The sequence below is a fragment of the Lactuca serriola genome, chromosome 1, assembly GCF_051521515.1.
Source record: "Lactuca serriola cultivar US96UC23 chromosome 1, Lser_US96UC23_V15, whole genome shotgun sequence".
NCBI lineage: Eukaryota > Viridiplantae > Streptophyta > Magnoliopsida > Asterales > Asteraceae > Lactuca > Lactuca serriola.
Window position 1 is genome coordinate 24,145,624 of NC_136408.1, and position 15,220 is coordinate 24,160,843.

A 15,220-nucleotide genomic window follows, 5' to 3' on the forward strand; every position below is an offset into this window, starting at 1 on the left:
ATGCTAATATTATCTAAATAAAACAAGTAATAGAAAATGGGTTTTCTCCAGTTTGCAAGACTAGAAACTTAAACAATTAACTAAAACATAAACTAAGAAACTAAGAGTTAAGCAAATAAAACAACTAAATTCAATAATAAAGAGGACTTCTGTTTTGGTTCGACTCATTTGTTCCCATGGATGATTTCAATGTATCAGATTAATTCTTCATTGGCTACCGACTAAGATGATTAGTTTCACGTTCGATATTACTAATCCTTAGGAAACAAATTAACTCAAGCAGTGGCCAGTGCCCAGTTGTCTAAATTAACGGATTTCCTAGTTATTGATTCGGGTTAAACAAGACTTGTAATGGTTAATTAAATTGGCCCTTCAATTAACCTCTTGCTGATGTTCATCAAACAAGCTCACACATTAACTTACCTATCTTCTAGTTAATTCTAGTTTCACATTCGTTATTCCTAGACATACAACTATGTGGTCACAATAAATCATATGAAATTAATAACTAAGAGATGTTCATACAACTTAATTACTAATTTATTAACGGAAGAATAGTTATTGTTAACACATAAGGTTCTTTAACAAGCTTAATAAAACATAATCACCAATTAAAATTAATCCTAATCAAATAATCAATCCATGTTCACAAATTCATCTACCTAAACAGAAGTTATGAGTTTTAGCTCATGATTACAGAAGAAACAAGCTCAAAAACGAAATCAATTGGTAAAAACATAGTTCAAACAAGAGATTAGGTAAAGAGTAAACTTGATTTTGCCTTGATTCTCCTTAAAATTGAATGTAGGGTTGATTCCCTTGCTTCCCACGCTCCAGCAGCACCTTTAGTCGACAATTGGCCTCCAAGGGTTTCTCTATGTGCTAGGGTATCGATCTGAAAGTCCCTTTATATAGATTTTCACAAAACAGAGGCTACTCGGCGAGTCCAGTGACCTACTCGCCGAGTACATCACTTAAAACCCGTGTACGCGAAAGTTCGATGCAACTCGCCGAGTACGTTTCGAATCAACATTTTCTCAAAACATGAAAGTCGTCCGAAATTGTGTCTACTTTTCAGAACATTTTGAATCTCGTCAATCGGAGTTACGGTTCATGATATATGGCCAAAACACTGACGAGGGGTCAAGCTGTCCAACAACATCCTTCTTTCTTCAAAATCCAAGATCCAAGTGTCCAATCACCAATTCCGCTTCCTTTTCCATCCGAGCATGTAATTGTTGCTGAAAAATGAAATTATAAACTAATTAAGCACCTTTTGTTCATTAAATGAGATAAAATCAACATAAAGTATTAAGATAATGCATGAATTTTATAACTAAATATGCCCATATCAATACCAAAATAATACATACTTGTACCATCGAATTTCACGTTGTTAATCCTATATAGGATTTTTATTAATTGGTGAGAAAAGAGGTACTTCGTATTAATACTTGTAAGTTGTACATTAGGAACATTAGAAAACATAGCGCTCATCCTCGAATTCTAGTACTAGTCGCGTTTGACTTGGTTGACTTTGTTTGACCCAGAATTTGCAGTTGTCACACTCTAAGATTCATCTCCGTAAGAAAATGTCATGTAATTTTCTGGAAAAAAGTTGGACAATATTAGTTGTTTCCGAGCACTGGATCTTCAGAAACATCCACCCATGCAGGAGCTAACGCCTTTTATTTGGTCGGTGTCCATTTCTTTGGAGTCGTCCTTCCACTTTTTTTTAGGTTGTGGTGGATGCTCTTCCGGTTCCGATTTCGTTTCAGGGACGACTTCAGGTTTCCCTTGAGTTTGGAATTAGGTTTGGAAATTCATTGGGGAGTCGGGAAGATCATCAAATGGATTAAGTCAGTTTTCATTTGGGATGAGAAGTTTATTTGTGGTTGGTTTTGAAATTTGAGTCTTCTTTGAAATTATGAATAATTTTGGAATTGAGGTTGGTTTTGATATTATGATTGATTTTGGTATTGATATTGGTTTTTGGTTTGAAACTGGTAGTAAACACCACCAAAGTGTAAATTTGGTGGAGAATAAATTGACTGATCGCTTTGATTTTGAACGAAATTTGCCGAAGAATGTGAGATTTTTAGGTTTTGAGTGTTTTTTTTTTGGTATTTTTTTGAACTTTTGGGTTGGAAGTGGAAGCCATTTTTTCTTGACAAAAATTGTATTGTTGAGTGAAAATATGAAGATGATGAAGTGTGATAAAATATAAGAGGTAGTGGTATTTATATTGGGTAAAAACGGAGGATTTTTTGAAAAGAAATTTAAAAAACGGTCACAAGGACCCTCCGACATTCATAAACATTTAACCCAGTACACTCTCTCTCATTGGCAACTATTAGCCGAGTTGCCGAGCCGAGCTTGGTATGCCGAGGGCTTGGCCCGGTGTTCACTGAACTAGCCGAGGTGCTTGCTGAAGCCACTCCGAGTGGCCTAATGAGGCACTACTCACATCAAAAAATGTTCTCACCGGTAGAAGTTGAGTATATGTTAGCATGTACTCCATCAACACTTAGGAGGTGTTTGTTTTTTGGTTGCAGATCTGCGAAATCACTTTTGTCTGCGCCGCGCAGACCACGTGCATACATATACCCTTGTAGCATGTTTGTTTTTTCGAAGTGCGCAGATCTAAAAACATATGCGTGAGGTCTTTACCACACAGACATGGGCCAACCACTTCTAAGGTCTGCAAACCCTTTTAACCTAAAAAAACACGCCTTTTATTTTCTTTCTATCGGCGCCTCCATCAAAACTTCTCACCCTCAAATCCTTCCACCATCGATGCATCTTTCCTCGCTTCCATCATTGTCTTCACGTTCATCAACTCCGATCAGCACCGCCGCCCACTGCCGCCCTCCTCTCCGATCGCAAGAGAATAATCTCCCATTGAAGCTAACAACTCCTCTACGCAACAAACAAGTAAGAACTCTTATGATTCTGATGATTATTCTTGTTTTAGTACGAAATTAAAGAATATTTTTCTTGAAAAACTCTTCATTTTACTGAAATTAAGTGATGTTTATGTAGCTTTCCTTGTTTTTTTCTTGCTGAAAATTCGAAAACAGTCATTCTTTTGTTTAATTTATGTTAAATATTGCTGAAATACAATATTTGTTGATGTATGTTGCTGAAAAATCGAAATTTTGATGTTTATATGTTCTTTTTTGCTGAAATAATTTTGTTTAAGTGTTGTTTTGTTCTGAAATTGTAATATAATGATAATTATATGCTGTTTTTTTGCTGAAAAATAGAAATGTTGATGTTTATATGCTATTTTTTGCTGAAATAATGTTGTTGAAGTGTTGTTTTGTGCTGAAATTGTCATATTATGATGTTTATATTCTGTTTTTTTGCTGAAAAATCAAAATGTTGATGTTTAGGTGCTATTTTTTTTTGCTGAAATATTGTTGTTTAAGTGTTGTTTTTTGCTTAAATTGTCATATAATTATGTTTATATGTTATGTTTTTTTTTTTTTGCTGAAATTATGAAATAAAGATATTTATATGATTTTTTTTGCGGAAATTATGAAATAATGGTGTTTATTTGTGGTTTTATTTGCTGAAAATGTGAAATTATGATGTATATGTGTTGTTTTTTGGTGAAAATGTTTTTTTTAAAATTCAGTTTATTTCAGCAGCCTGCAGACGTTAAAAAACAAACAGTCTTCTTATTGCAGACTGCAGACGTTTGGTCCACCTCTTCTGCTGCAGAGGCTTGCAGATGTGGTCCGCAGACTGCAGACATTTTGGCTTCAGAAAAACAAACAGCGCCTTAGTAAACGATCAATTGTTGTCTTCATTAGTAGCTTATATGATGATAAATTGCAGGCTTTATGTACACTTCAGTTAATGATCAGCTGATAGCCACTAGCCGATGTTTTCTTAAACACTTCCAGACCTTGCTACTCTTCAACATCGAACCCTTTGACCATGTATATGTCCTGTAAGTAGATCCTTTTGATGAAAATTCGTTCCATTTGAATGATATAAATTGTATTTCTAATATATGAGACTTGGCCTAAAATATAGAATAACACAACAACTTAAAATTTGTAATTCCATCGAACCCTTTGACCATGTATGTCTTTCTAATACCGTGACTTTAAATTTTAGTTATATATCAGTTCACCAAATACTCGAAACACTTAACAAATACTATTAATTATTTACACATATTCATTACATTGACTTTGTTGGTCAAACCATAACAACGCGATAACCTATATTAATCTTGACATGAATAAGTATTTGAACATTGACTTTGAAAATGGAGTTTTATAATTTATTCGAATATCTTAATTCTTACGCAATCTAATTCGAACATGGACTAGAGCCCGCTATTTTGAGGGTAATTTCGTTTTGTAGCCCATTAGTAAAACCCTAAAACATAAGCCCAGTTACACTTTAAGATCGGATTCTATGTGATCATCCTCACTCGAATGACCGTGATCACGCAGTTGAAAACACAACACTGATCGGGTTTTTCGTCTCTGGATCTCTCTCCATTCTCGATTTTGCAGGCGAGAGAGAACGATGACGATGTTTCACTTCTTCAACTGTGCAATCTTAACGTTTGGCCCTCACGCCGTATACTATTCCGCTACTCCTCTGTAAGTCTCTCTTCTCGAATTAATGACCTAATTTGTGGCATCGTATCTACAGATTTACTTTTCTAGTGTGATTGTTTCAGCTAGAAATATAGTTAAGCAATTAAGAATTTAAGAGTTCATTTATCGAATGCTGCAACCATAATGATTGAAAGCGATTACTGGGTATTAATTATTTGTACTGTTGTATAATACCGTATGTAAATTGTACCTTCTGCTGTGACATTGTAATTTCGTTATCATGAAGATTTAGTTTGGGGTAAAGAATTTAGTTGATAGCTTTAGATTGGATTTTCCACGTTGAGTTTATGTTCGTCGGACATTTCTATAGATTAATCGAACAACTGAGATTTGTGAGAAACTGGTAATTCTCTAGCTCGTGTTTCTATATTGATGCTTTTGGGACTTTGTTTGCTCTTCGGGAATTTTGTCAATGAAATTGAAACTTGTTTATGTTTAGCTCTGTGAAAGCGTATTGTTGATTTGTGTATTTCACACCAAGAATGCTTACACTTAAGAGATTTAATGAATTAAATTTGAACTAATAGTCAAGAAACTTGCTAATATTTAGCTCAGAAAACCATATTGGTACTTTAAACTCATTGTTTCTTGGGAATTTCGTCATTTGTGTGTGATGGATCATGAAGTTAAAACTCAGATTGTTTAATTACATGGAAACAAACTAGGTGGAAACCAGATGACTCCAGTGTTTGTGAATTATGATCATAATATCCATTCAACCAATACTATGAAATGTGGTATATAATATTAGCATGATTTATAAAAAGTTGAATATTTTTACATAAACTCATGGTAATTTTTTCTTTTTTACTAAAGATCTGAGTATGATACATTGGGGACTTCTGTGAAAACTGCTGTTGTCTATCTTGGCACAGCATTAGTGAAGGTATGCATGCATTCTTCACCAATTTTTTTAATTACTCAAAATTATAAACAAAACTCATAAAAAACATCTTCTTTTAACTAATTTTATCATTTCTATTCAAATATTTGACCACAGCTTGTTTGCCTTGCTACATTTCTTAAAGTTTCCGAAAGCGACAGTTTTGATCCCTCTCAGGTAAACTTTCTTTTCCATTATCAACTCACCAATAAATTCATTGTCTTTTTAATGTTCATTTTTTTTGTAGGAACTGTTGAAAGCTTTGATTGGTTTTATCGATGTTGCTGGGCTTTACTTTGCCTTGACTCAGTTGACTCACAGAAACATCTCACAAAATCACAAGTTCCAAGCCGTTGGACTCGGTGAGTCACATTATTATAATAATATAATCATTATATAATTGTTTAATTAAAATTAATGAATTTATGATGACAGGGTGGGCTTTTGCTGATTCTGTTTTGCATAGGCTGGCTCCACTTTGGGTGGGTGCTAGAGGACTTGAATTCACTTGGGATTACATTCTTCAAGGCCTTGAAGCAAATGCAAATCTGGTATTTATTTTCAATTTTTTTAAAAAAAGAAAAAAGTTTACTACATTTTCAAAAACAAGATTATAATGAATTGTTCTTATTTTGAATAAAAAATCCAGATGTTAAGTCTATCACTTGCTGCATTGGGATCTTTGATGTGGTTAAGGAAAAACAAGCCAAAGACATTGATTCCTATCATATACGCATGTGCAGGAATTGTAGCAACAATGCCTTCTATCACAAGGTTTTTTTTTTTTTTTTTTTAATACACAAAAAAGCGTATATTATTATTGTATAATAAAAACATATGTTTATGTTTTTGTAGCTATTTGAGGTGGGGGTTGAAATGGCATCTTCCGGAAGTTGTGGGTTTTCAAGTGTTGACCTCGTTGACCATGGCTTTGATCAGCTGGCAACTTTTCTCAGCCTGTCAAAGACCATCATCATCTGCTTGATTCAGATGAATGGGATTTTTTAGCCTCAATGGCACTTTTGTTATTCTTGTAGAAATTTAGACTAAATTCATCAATCTGTCTTTCGATTTTACTTGTTTTGCCCCATTCCACAACTATTGTTTAGAAATGAGCTTTCGTTAACAACAAAAAAAATAAAACCCTTAATTATGTTGTGTTCTAAAATTTTTATGAAAATGAATGACTCAAGAAATGAGACAAAATACTACATCAGCAGATTAATGTCTAAATATAAATACTTAAACGTATATTTATATGAGAAATTTACTACTTTAGCCAAATTTGCTAATTAGTTTTCACAAAATAACTAAAAAAACATTTTTTTGCAAAATAGCTACTAAAATCAAAGATTGTTAGGGGTCGTTTGGTTTGTTGGAATCGGAAGGAATTTGAATTTAATTCCATCACTTTTCTATGTTTGGTTCAAGTTTTGAGAAGGAATTGGATTTCTAAATGTGTCAAACTTTTCTTTCATCGAAGGAAAACAAATTTTATCTAAAAGACGAGGAAATTTAAATTCCTTCAAGTGGAAATGTTAAAGATTATCATATTACTCTTTTCATTTTTAACAATAAATATGAAAAACCTCCGTCACTACTCGCGACAACCTTCACCACTACCCACTACCACCCACCACAACCACCTTCGCCACCCACCCACCACCACCACCACCAATAACCATCGTCACTGATGTCGTCACCACTACCACCACGTTCGCCACCACCATCGACCACTACCACCGCTTCCGTTACCACCACCACCATTGCCGACACCATTACCACCACCACCGTCACCATCACTACCACTATCACCACCACCTATAACCTCAGTTACCACCACCCTACCACTATCGTTGTTACTACTAACTCTATCATCAACACCACCACCTCTATTGCCACCACAACAACCACCATCGTCGCCACCACCTAGACCCACCGGGCCACCACCACCAACATCCGCCACCACCACCGACATCCACCACCACCACCACCGCCACTAACACCCACCGCCACAACCACAATTGCCTTTACCATCAAAACTAGTGATACCACTGCCACCACCACCTCCACCTTCGTCACCACCACACATTGCCGCCATCACCACTACCATCGCCGCCACCACCACATGCATTTACTATTTTTATAATTTATAAATATATCTTTACATATAATTATAAAACAAAGTAAAAGTAACCAAAAACCGAGAAGGATAGTTATGTTATTTTACACTATTCCAATTCTATTTTCCGCCAACCAAACAAAATATAAAATTGAATTCAAATTCCATTTACGGGTAACCAAACAACATATTGAATTGGATTCCAATTCAAGACATATTTCAATTCCTGAACAGATTCCAATTCCTTCAAAAACATTCTGTGAACCAAACGTCGCCTTAGATTCTATCTGCTATTTAGGTTTTTCATCTACTATTTTACAAATGTTATAAACATGTTTAATTTTTCAAATCGGGACACCAAATCGCAGATGTATTTTGTACACACACACATTAGGTTATAGCCCGTGGAAACAACGGTTACAAAAATAATTAAACTTTTTATAATAAAAACTCATAATCAATTATTTCAATAAATGATTAATTAAGATAATTATATTTTTTTATTTATATAAAATTAAATAAATATATGAAACTATTTTTTAAGATATATGAGGTAGTTTTTCAAGATAAAAATAAAACAACTACTTATAATAAGTGACCCTTTTATTTATATAAGATTCTTTTTAAACACATAATTAAAATTAAGACATCTAATTGTGCAAAACTTTAAAAGGAGGGAAAGAAGAAACATCAAACATGTATTTAGCTTCAAAACACAATATATCCTTAATGACCTTTATATACAAATACACTCAACTATTTTGTCCTAATTCATTTAGTTACACTAACACACTTGAAACCTTCTAAGTTTTATTACACAACCTACAAGGCATCTCAGTTTTAGTATTTAGATAGCTCAGTTAAGTAATACAAAAGAAAACAACAAGAGAGTGTAAACCAAGCTTTATATATTGTACGATTAAAAAAATAATATTGTAAAACTTTGCATACCATCGACAAAAGACCAAATTTTACATATGTAAGAGTAAAAATAAGTGATGTGAATTTTTAATGCACTAGCTTTTTATTTATAATTTCTAATTTATCGCATCTAAATCACATCTTACAGACAGTGAACCCGATCGAGTATAGTATAGCTTTGATAAGCAAGGGTGCCGAACTCAAGGGTAACGATAGTGAATTAATTTAAAATGTTTGATTATAGGTTATACAAAACACACAAAAGCAGTAAAGAAATGGTTTATTAAATCTCAAACGAACAACTAAATAGCAAATCTCGATAAACTGACAGGAAGACAAACCTATTTAGGTACTTTGGTTTAGACAGATTATATCTTAAAATCATAGATAATTGCTCACACATATTTATTTATTCATGTTCACCGATTTCTAAAACAATTAGGTTCACGTTCGCTATTACTAATCCTTTAACAAACAAGTCAATTCAAACAATGATCAGTTGATTAAACTAACAGGTTTCCTAGTGTTCAGTTCGTATCAAGCAAGACCTGTAATAATAGTGAATCAAATTGGTTGTCCAATTAACTCATTTGTGGTCGGTCATCACACATGTTCACACATTAACTTACTTATTTTCTAGTTAACCCTAGTTTCACGTTCGCTATTCATAGGCATATAATCTTAATGGTCATCAAGATCATAAAAGGCAAACAATCAAGCAGATGTTCATACAACTCGATATACTTAAGTAACAGAGAATAACTGTCATTAACACATAAGGATCTTTTAACAAGCTTATCAAGATAAATTAAACATGCATAAAACAATCTAATATAGCAATTAATCCACAAATCAAGGTTTTATCTAATCATAAACTCAAAGTAAATGGTTCTGACACCAAAATTAGAAAGTAAAAACATAATAGTATCACAGTGGAATGCTAAACATGGTCACGATAACAAACCACATGATTACCGACACGAATCCGCTCTCTAATTCTTCAGATCTTCGCTCCTGTCAGCTTAACGGCATTCCGGCCGCCTCCTATACCCTCAAAACGGCTTACCAGAAGTTATTTGTCGACTAAAATAGGTTAGAAGTCGGAATCTCTCCTTAGAACGAATTAAATGTCAATATATAACAACTTTACACCTCCAAACGAACGCAACGCCTAGGTTCAAGGAACGCAACGTGTTCCACCAAGCGATCCCGTAAACAGCAAGCCACGAACGCAGAGTGTTCATCATGGGAACGCAGGGCGTTCGGCCCGCTTTCAGCTCAATTCTTCATATTTGCAGTCTAACTCTGTTTTCTCGGGTTTTTTGCTCCATTTCCGCTCCAGCAACATATAATAGTTGTAACTTGCAAGTCAAAGTATTATAAGTACCTTTTAGTTCTAAATAAGTGTAATAAAGACTAAAATATCAAGATATGATATGGTATATATATATATATATATATATATATATATATATATGTATAAACACATATCAAAATACCCTACACTTAGCCTTTGTTTGCCTCCAAACAAATTTACTTTTAATTTACCAATATCACATAAAATAATCCATTTTAAACCCAACCATTATCCCAAGACCGCAATGCATGTATTTGTGTCTAATTTTTCCTAAGAAACCTCCAACTTCTAAATACTCACAATCCTTATGAACATTCACCCCTTAGTTTATAAAACACTCGTTTCCGCAACCCTCCAAATTAATCCTCATAAATCTTTCTTAACCTCAAGGTGTTTTTTTAAAGCTACCCAAGCATACATAATCTAGAAATTACAACTTTTGATACCATAAAAGCTCTTGTAATTCTTCATTTCTTTGATATTTGATATTTGATTTCTTTGAATTCACCACCTTTTTGTTTGATTTTTGGCATCTTCAACTTTTTGGATTTCTTCAGAATTTTGATCTTTTGATCTTCATAATTTGATAGCTCCAAAATTCTAACAACTTTTTGATAATTTATCTCTCTCTTTTTTTAACATGTATAACTCACTTTTTTTTCACTCAAAACATACATGCTTAAGCATGAGTGCTTAACTTCAACCCTTATTGGTTAAAGTATTAGTCAATGACTATATAGCTCTCCTGGATAGATTTCAGGTTTAGGATGCAAAACGTATTATGTCATATAAACTACCAGATTACCTTTCATATCTCATGACTTTTCACTAAGAATGGGAAGCCACAAATACACTATAACATGTGTAGGCCCGGGTAAACATTTGAGTTCTCATCGGATCATCCCATACAGTATTAGCAAAAAAAAAATTATCACTAGATTCTCTTAAATTAAACTATTATTTCAAGTTTTTTAAAATTTTAAATTTTCCTAATATAGTCATTTTTAATTTCTTTTGTCGACCCCTACCCCATACTTATTTCATACAATGCCCTCATTGTATGCATAAAACTAATTAAGCTTATAAAAATAGTAAAAAGGGAGAAAAAGGAACACACTCTCATGGGGTAGTTGTGGCAAGATTGAATGGGGCTGCTAAAAGTTGCTCTATAAACTGCTAGAAGACTAGAAAGTGGAACTGCTGCTTCTGAATATCCCGGAAAAATGAAATCAAGAACGCCAACTTCTAAAATGTGGTACAAAAGATTGCAAATACATGCAATGTGTAGTAACTATGACGTAGGAAAGTGTCGACCACGTCGTGTCGTCGAGTGAGGTGAGATATATATTGCAAATAATAGCATAACCACACGTGGTAATTGGTGGCCACAACGTGATATCAAGAATGACACTAGTTTTTTATTTATAATTCATAATTTTCGCATCTAAATTACACCTTACAGGAAGTGAACCTGATCGAGTATAGTATAGCTTTGATAAGCAAGGGTGTTGAACTCAAGGGGAACGGTAGTGAATTAATTTAAAATGTTTGATTATAGGTTACACAAAACACACAAAAGTAGTAAAGAAAGGGTTTATTAAATCTCAAACGAACAACTAAATAGCAAATCTCGATAAACTGACAGGAAGACAAATCTCTTTAGGTACTTTGGTTTAGACAGATTATATCTTAAAATCATAGATAATTGTTCACACAAATTTATTTATTCATGTTCACCGATTTCTAAAATGATTAGGTTCACGTTCGCTATTACTAATCCTTTAGCAAACAAGTCAATTCAAACAGTGATCAGTTGATTAAACTAACAGGTTTCCTAGTGTTTAGTTCGTATCAAGAATGAAAAGGGGGTTAGGGTTTATCAAAGGCTCTTTAGAGGTGATGGAGGCTGAGGGTGGAGGAAATTCTAGCCATCATTTCCCTTAAATAGGGACCTAAGCCCGAAGATTAGGGTTTTGCATTTATACCGTTACCACGTTGTAGCAAGCATCATGCCACGTCGTGGTGTCGTTAATGAAACACGTGTTTTATGCATAAATTCCATGTTGTGGTAATCCTTTCACTGCATCGTGGCCAACCAACAATCCCAAAATTACAAAGTGTAATTCAAACCTGAAATTGGGCGTTACAGTATATGAATCCTCCAAAACCTCCGACCACCCCTCCATCAACACTCCAAACAACTCATACTAATATACTATAACCAACCCTCCTCCCACTCATCATTCCACTTCGACAACACCTGTCGCAATTCAGTTATCTCACATCTTCCTTATCTCTAAATCAAACTCAAAACCACCCTTCCCAAACCTAATCCTCTATTCTAACCCAAATGACCACTGCATCACCCACTATTCAATGCCTCCCATCCAATGCAAACTAGGTCCAAAATTAGGGTTGTTAAACCTAATTCTCACTGCAATCCACTCTCTCAAAACATCTTTCCCGTTCCTAGAAACCCAAAAGTTATTATGCTCGATCGTAATTTGAATGGGGCCATGACGCTTGAATATAATGCATTGCTTAAATGACACACTTGGAAACTTATGTCACATCCGTCCCATATTAACATTATTTGGTGTCATTGATCTTTCACATATATTTTGAGTCGCCGGTTCCCTAGAACAATACAAAGCATGTTCGATTGTGAATGGAAAATGTCAAGAAGTGTGCATTAATTATGACAAAACATTTAGTCACATTGTGAATCTTGCTCCAATTCATACAATTGCCAGTTTAGTTATAGGACAAGATTGGGATGTTCATCAATTTGACATGAAAAACGTATTTCTTCACGGTGATCTTCAAGAAATCGTTTACATGCAGCAACCTTTGGACTTTCAATACACATCATATCCCAACTATGTTCTCAAACTATGAAAATCATTTTTCGGTCTAAAGCAAGCCTTGTAGGCTTGGTATCAGAAGTTTTCTAACTATCTTTTCGTCTTGGCTTCACATACAACAAAAGCGACACCCCCTTTTTCATTTAAGTTGTGGAAAAGACATTACATATAACAATCGGTCTTGTAACATTGTTACTTGTTCTCAAAACCAAACACATTAATATTCCCGCATGTGAATTTGATCTGATGGATCTCTTGTATATATCTTGGTTGTGGTTGATGAAATCGACCAAGGAAATTTACCAACCTTTATAGATAATGGTTTCGAACTAAAAATTAAGACAAAATTGCAAGAATGGTCCCTGTGGTATGTCAAAACTAGCAACTTTGGTCCAAAATGAGTTTGGATCGCAAGGATGGTCCAATAGTTTCGTTTTGTTGCGAGTTTAGTCCAATTTCCTATGAACTTTTTTATAATGACGGATTTGACATTTATTATTTTATTTTCCAATTTTCTTTTATTACAACAATTAAAAAACAATTAAAAATAAAACAAAAATAAAATCTCTCTCTCTCTCTCTCTCTCTCTCTCTCTCTCGATACCCGAGAACACATACATACAATGACAATCAACAACACACACTCGCTTCCCCTTTGTTCTTGCTCCCTGCAACTAAACCCACCAATAACCACCATTGTGAGACAAACGTAAAACCAAATCATTTTCTGCAACCCCTACCCAATATTTATGTTTCCCTTTCCCCTCTTTTTGCTAAATCCATGGATGAATATAAATATGGAAAAAAGACGAAGCTGTTGAGGAACAAAATCAATCTCTGGTGGTGATGGCTGGTTGTGATGAACTTCATCTTCCCTTCCAAATCAAAAAAATCTAGAAATAGAAAATGAGTAGATCTGCGCATACCTGATTACGACTTGTACCGCTCATCGTCTTCTAAATCATAATCAAACATTATATCAAAATTGAACTCAGAAACAAAAGTTCAACCTATAAAAATCAAAATTTGATATCAAAATCTGTTGAAATCATAAGAAAACCCCACACAGATGATAAGGGTTTATTATCTACTCAGTTCCATTTGGTTATATTCCTTGTGACTGGCGTGAACAAATCCATGATTTCAATCCAAAATTAAAAAAAAAAATTAGAACTACATCAAAATTTGAAACCTTGAATCAGACTTGGTTGCATCTCTTTTTCTTCTAGACGATCTCCTGCTCATCAAACCCTAACTATGTGCAAGTTCTTTTTTTCACAAATGCGACACACGATGGTTGAACCGACGGCTAGAACAAATCGATGGATGGTAATGATAGATTTGAGATAAGGAGAATGAATACATATACTTGCATGGAGAGAAAGATTTCATCTCCAGGTCTTCATCTTCGTTTCAGATTTGGAACCAAGAACATACCTACCTTCAACTTTTGGATTTGGGTTTTATTTCAGATCCAAAACAAGAACGAAGAACACCCATTATGGATTTGGATTTGGGATGTTGGATGGTGGTTGGTCACAACAGGGGGAGGCAGAGGAGACACCACAGTCGACTGTGGTGGCTATCTTCGCCGGAGAAGTGAGAAACGAGGGAGATAGACGATTTGGAGATGAAAGGGAGGTCGAGGAAGGGATTCTAACGGCATCGGTTGTGGTTTGTTCTTGAGAGAGAGAGGGATATATATATATATATATATATATATATATATATATATATATATATATATATATATATATATATTCTTTTTCTTTTTTTGATTTATGTGATAAAAAAATTAAAAAAGGGAAAATACCAAGGGCAAATCCGTCATTATAAAAAGTTTTAAAATTTTGGGACTAAACTCGCAACAAAACGAAACTATTGGACCATCCTTGCGAGCCAAACCCATTTTGGACCAAAGTTGCTAGTTTTGACGTACCACAGGGACCATTCTTGTAATTTTGTCAAAAACTAATGATGAAGAAAAGTTCCACATTTACCGATCATCAATCTTCATTTCACAATGAGATCCATTTCGTCGTCGGAAATACGAAACATAAATAAAAAGGCAAAATGACATCGTGTTATCTACAAATATGCATCTTGCAATGTCCACACATTTCATTGTCAACATATGGTTATTTTGAACAATATGTTAAATGGTCCATTTCGTAATGAGAATTACGAAGAAAAAAAAAAGAGAAACGTTGTATTATTAAATACACCATGTTTTTGCTAGGAACCCTTTGCAAATATATGGGTAGAATATGTGAAGTTCAGACTATTTTTTAATAAATCCTTGAAAAATTGTTTTCTCTATATCAATATAATATAAAATGCATTATGTTTTTAGTGTTGAAATGTAAATGTACATGTAAATGTTTGACTTCTTTAGTTAAATCTTGAGGAAACACACTTAGTTAAATCTGTT

At 34.1% G+C, this 15,220-nt stretch overlaps 1 protein-coding gene across 1 annotated transcript; it reads left to right on the forward strand.

The window, feature by feature from the left end:
- Nucleotides 1-4,442: 4,442 nt before the first annotated feature.
- On the forward strand, nt 4,443-6,602 carry LOC145075381 (seven transmembrane domain protein). Its single transcript, XM_079021663.1, has 7 exons — nt 4,443-4,625; nt 5,460-5,529; nt 5,644-5,703; nt 5,774-5,888; nt 5,962-6,077; nt 6,176-6,300; nt 6,382-6,602. The coding sequence occupies exons 1-7, from the start codon at nt 4,549-4,551 to the stop codon at nt 6,509-6,511; spliced, it is 693 nt and encodes a 230-aa protein (XP_078877789.1). The 5' UTR covers nt 4,443-4,548; the 3' UTR covers nt 6,512-6,602.
- The last annotated feature ends 8,618 nt before the right edge of the window (nt 6,603-15,220 follow it).

Coding starts and splice junctions, on each gene's coding strand:
- LOC145075381 (XM_079021663.1), top strand. CDS start 4,549: ATGACGATGTTTCACTTCTTCAACTGTGCAATCTTAACGTTTGGCCCT. Junction 5,889..5,961: donor GTTCCAAGCCGTTGGACTCG/GTGAGTCACATT, acceptor TTATGATGACAG/GGTGGGCTTTTGCTGATTCT. Junction 6,301..6,381: donor ACAATGCCTTCTATCACAAG/GTTTTTTTTTTT, acceptor ATGTTTTTGTAG/CTATTTGAGGTGGGGGTTGA.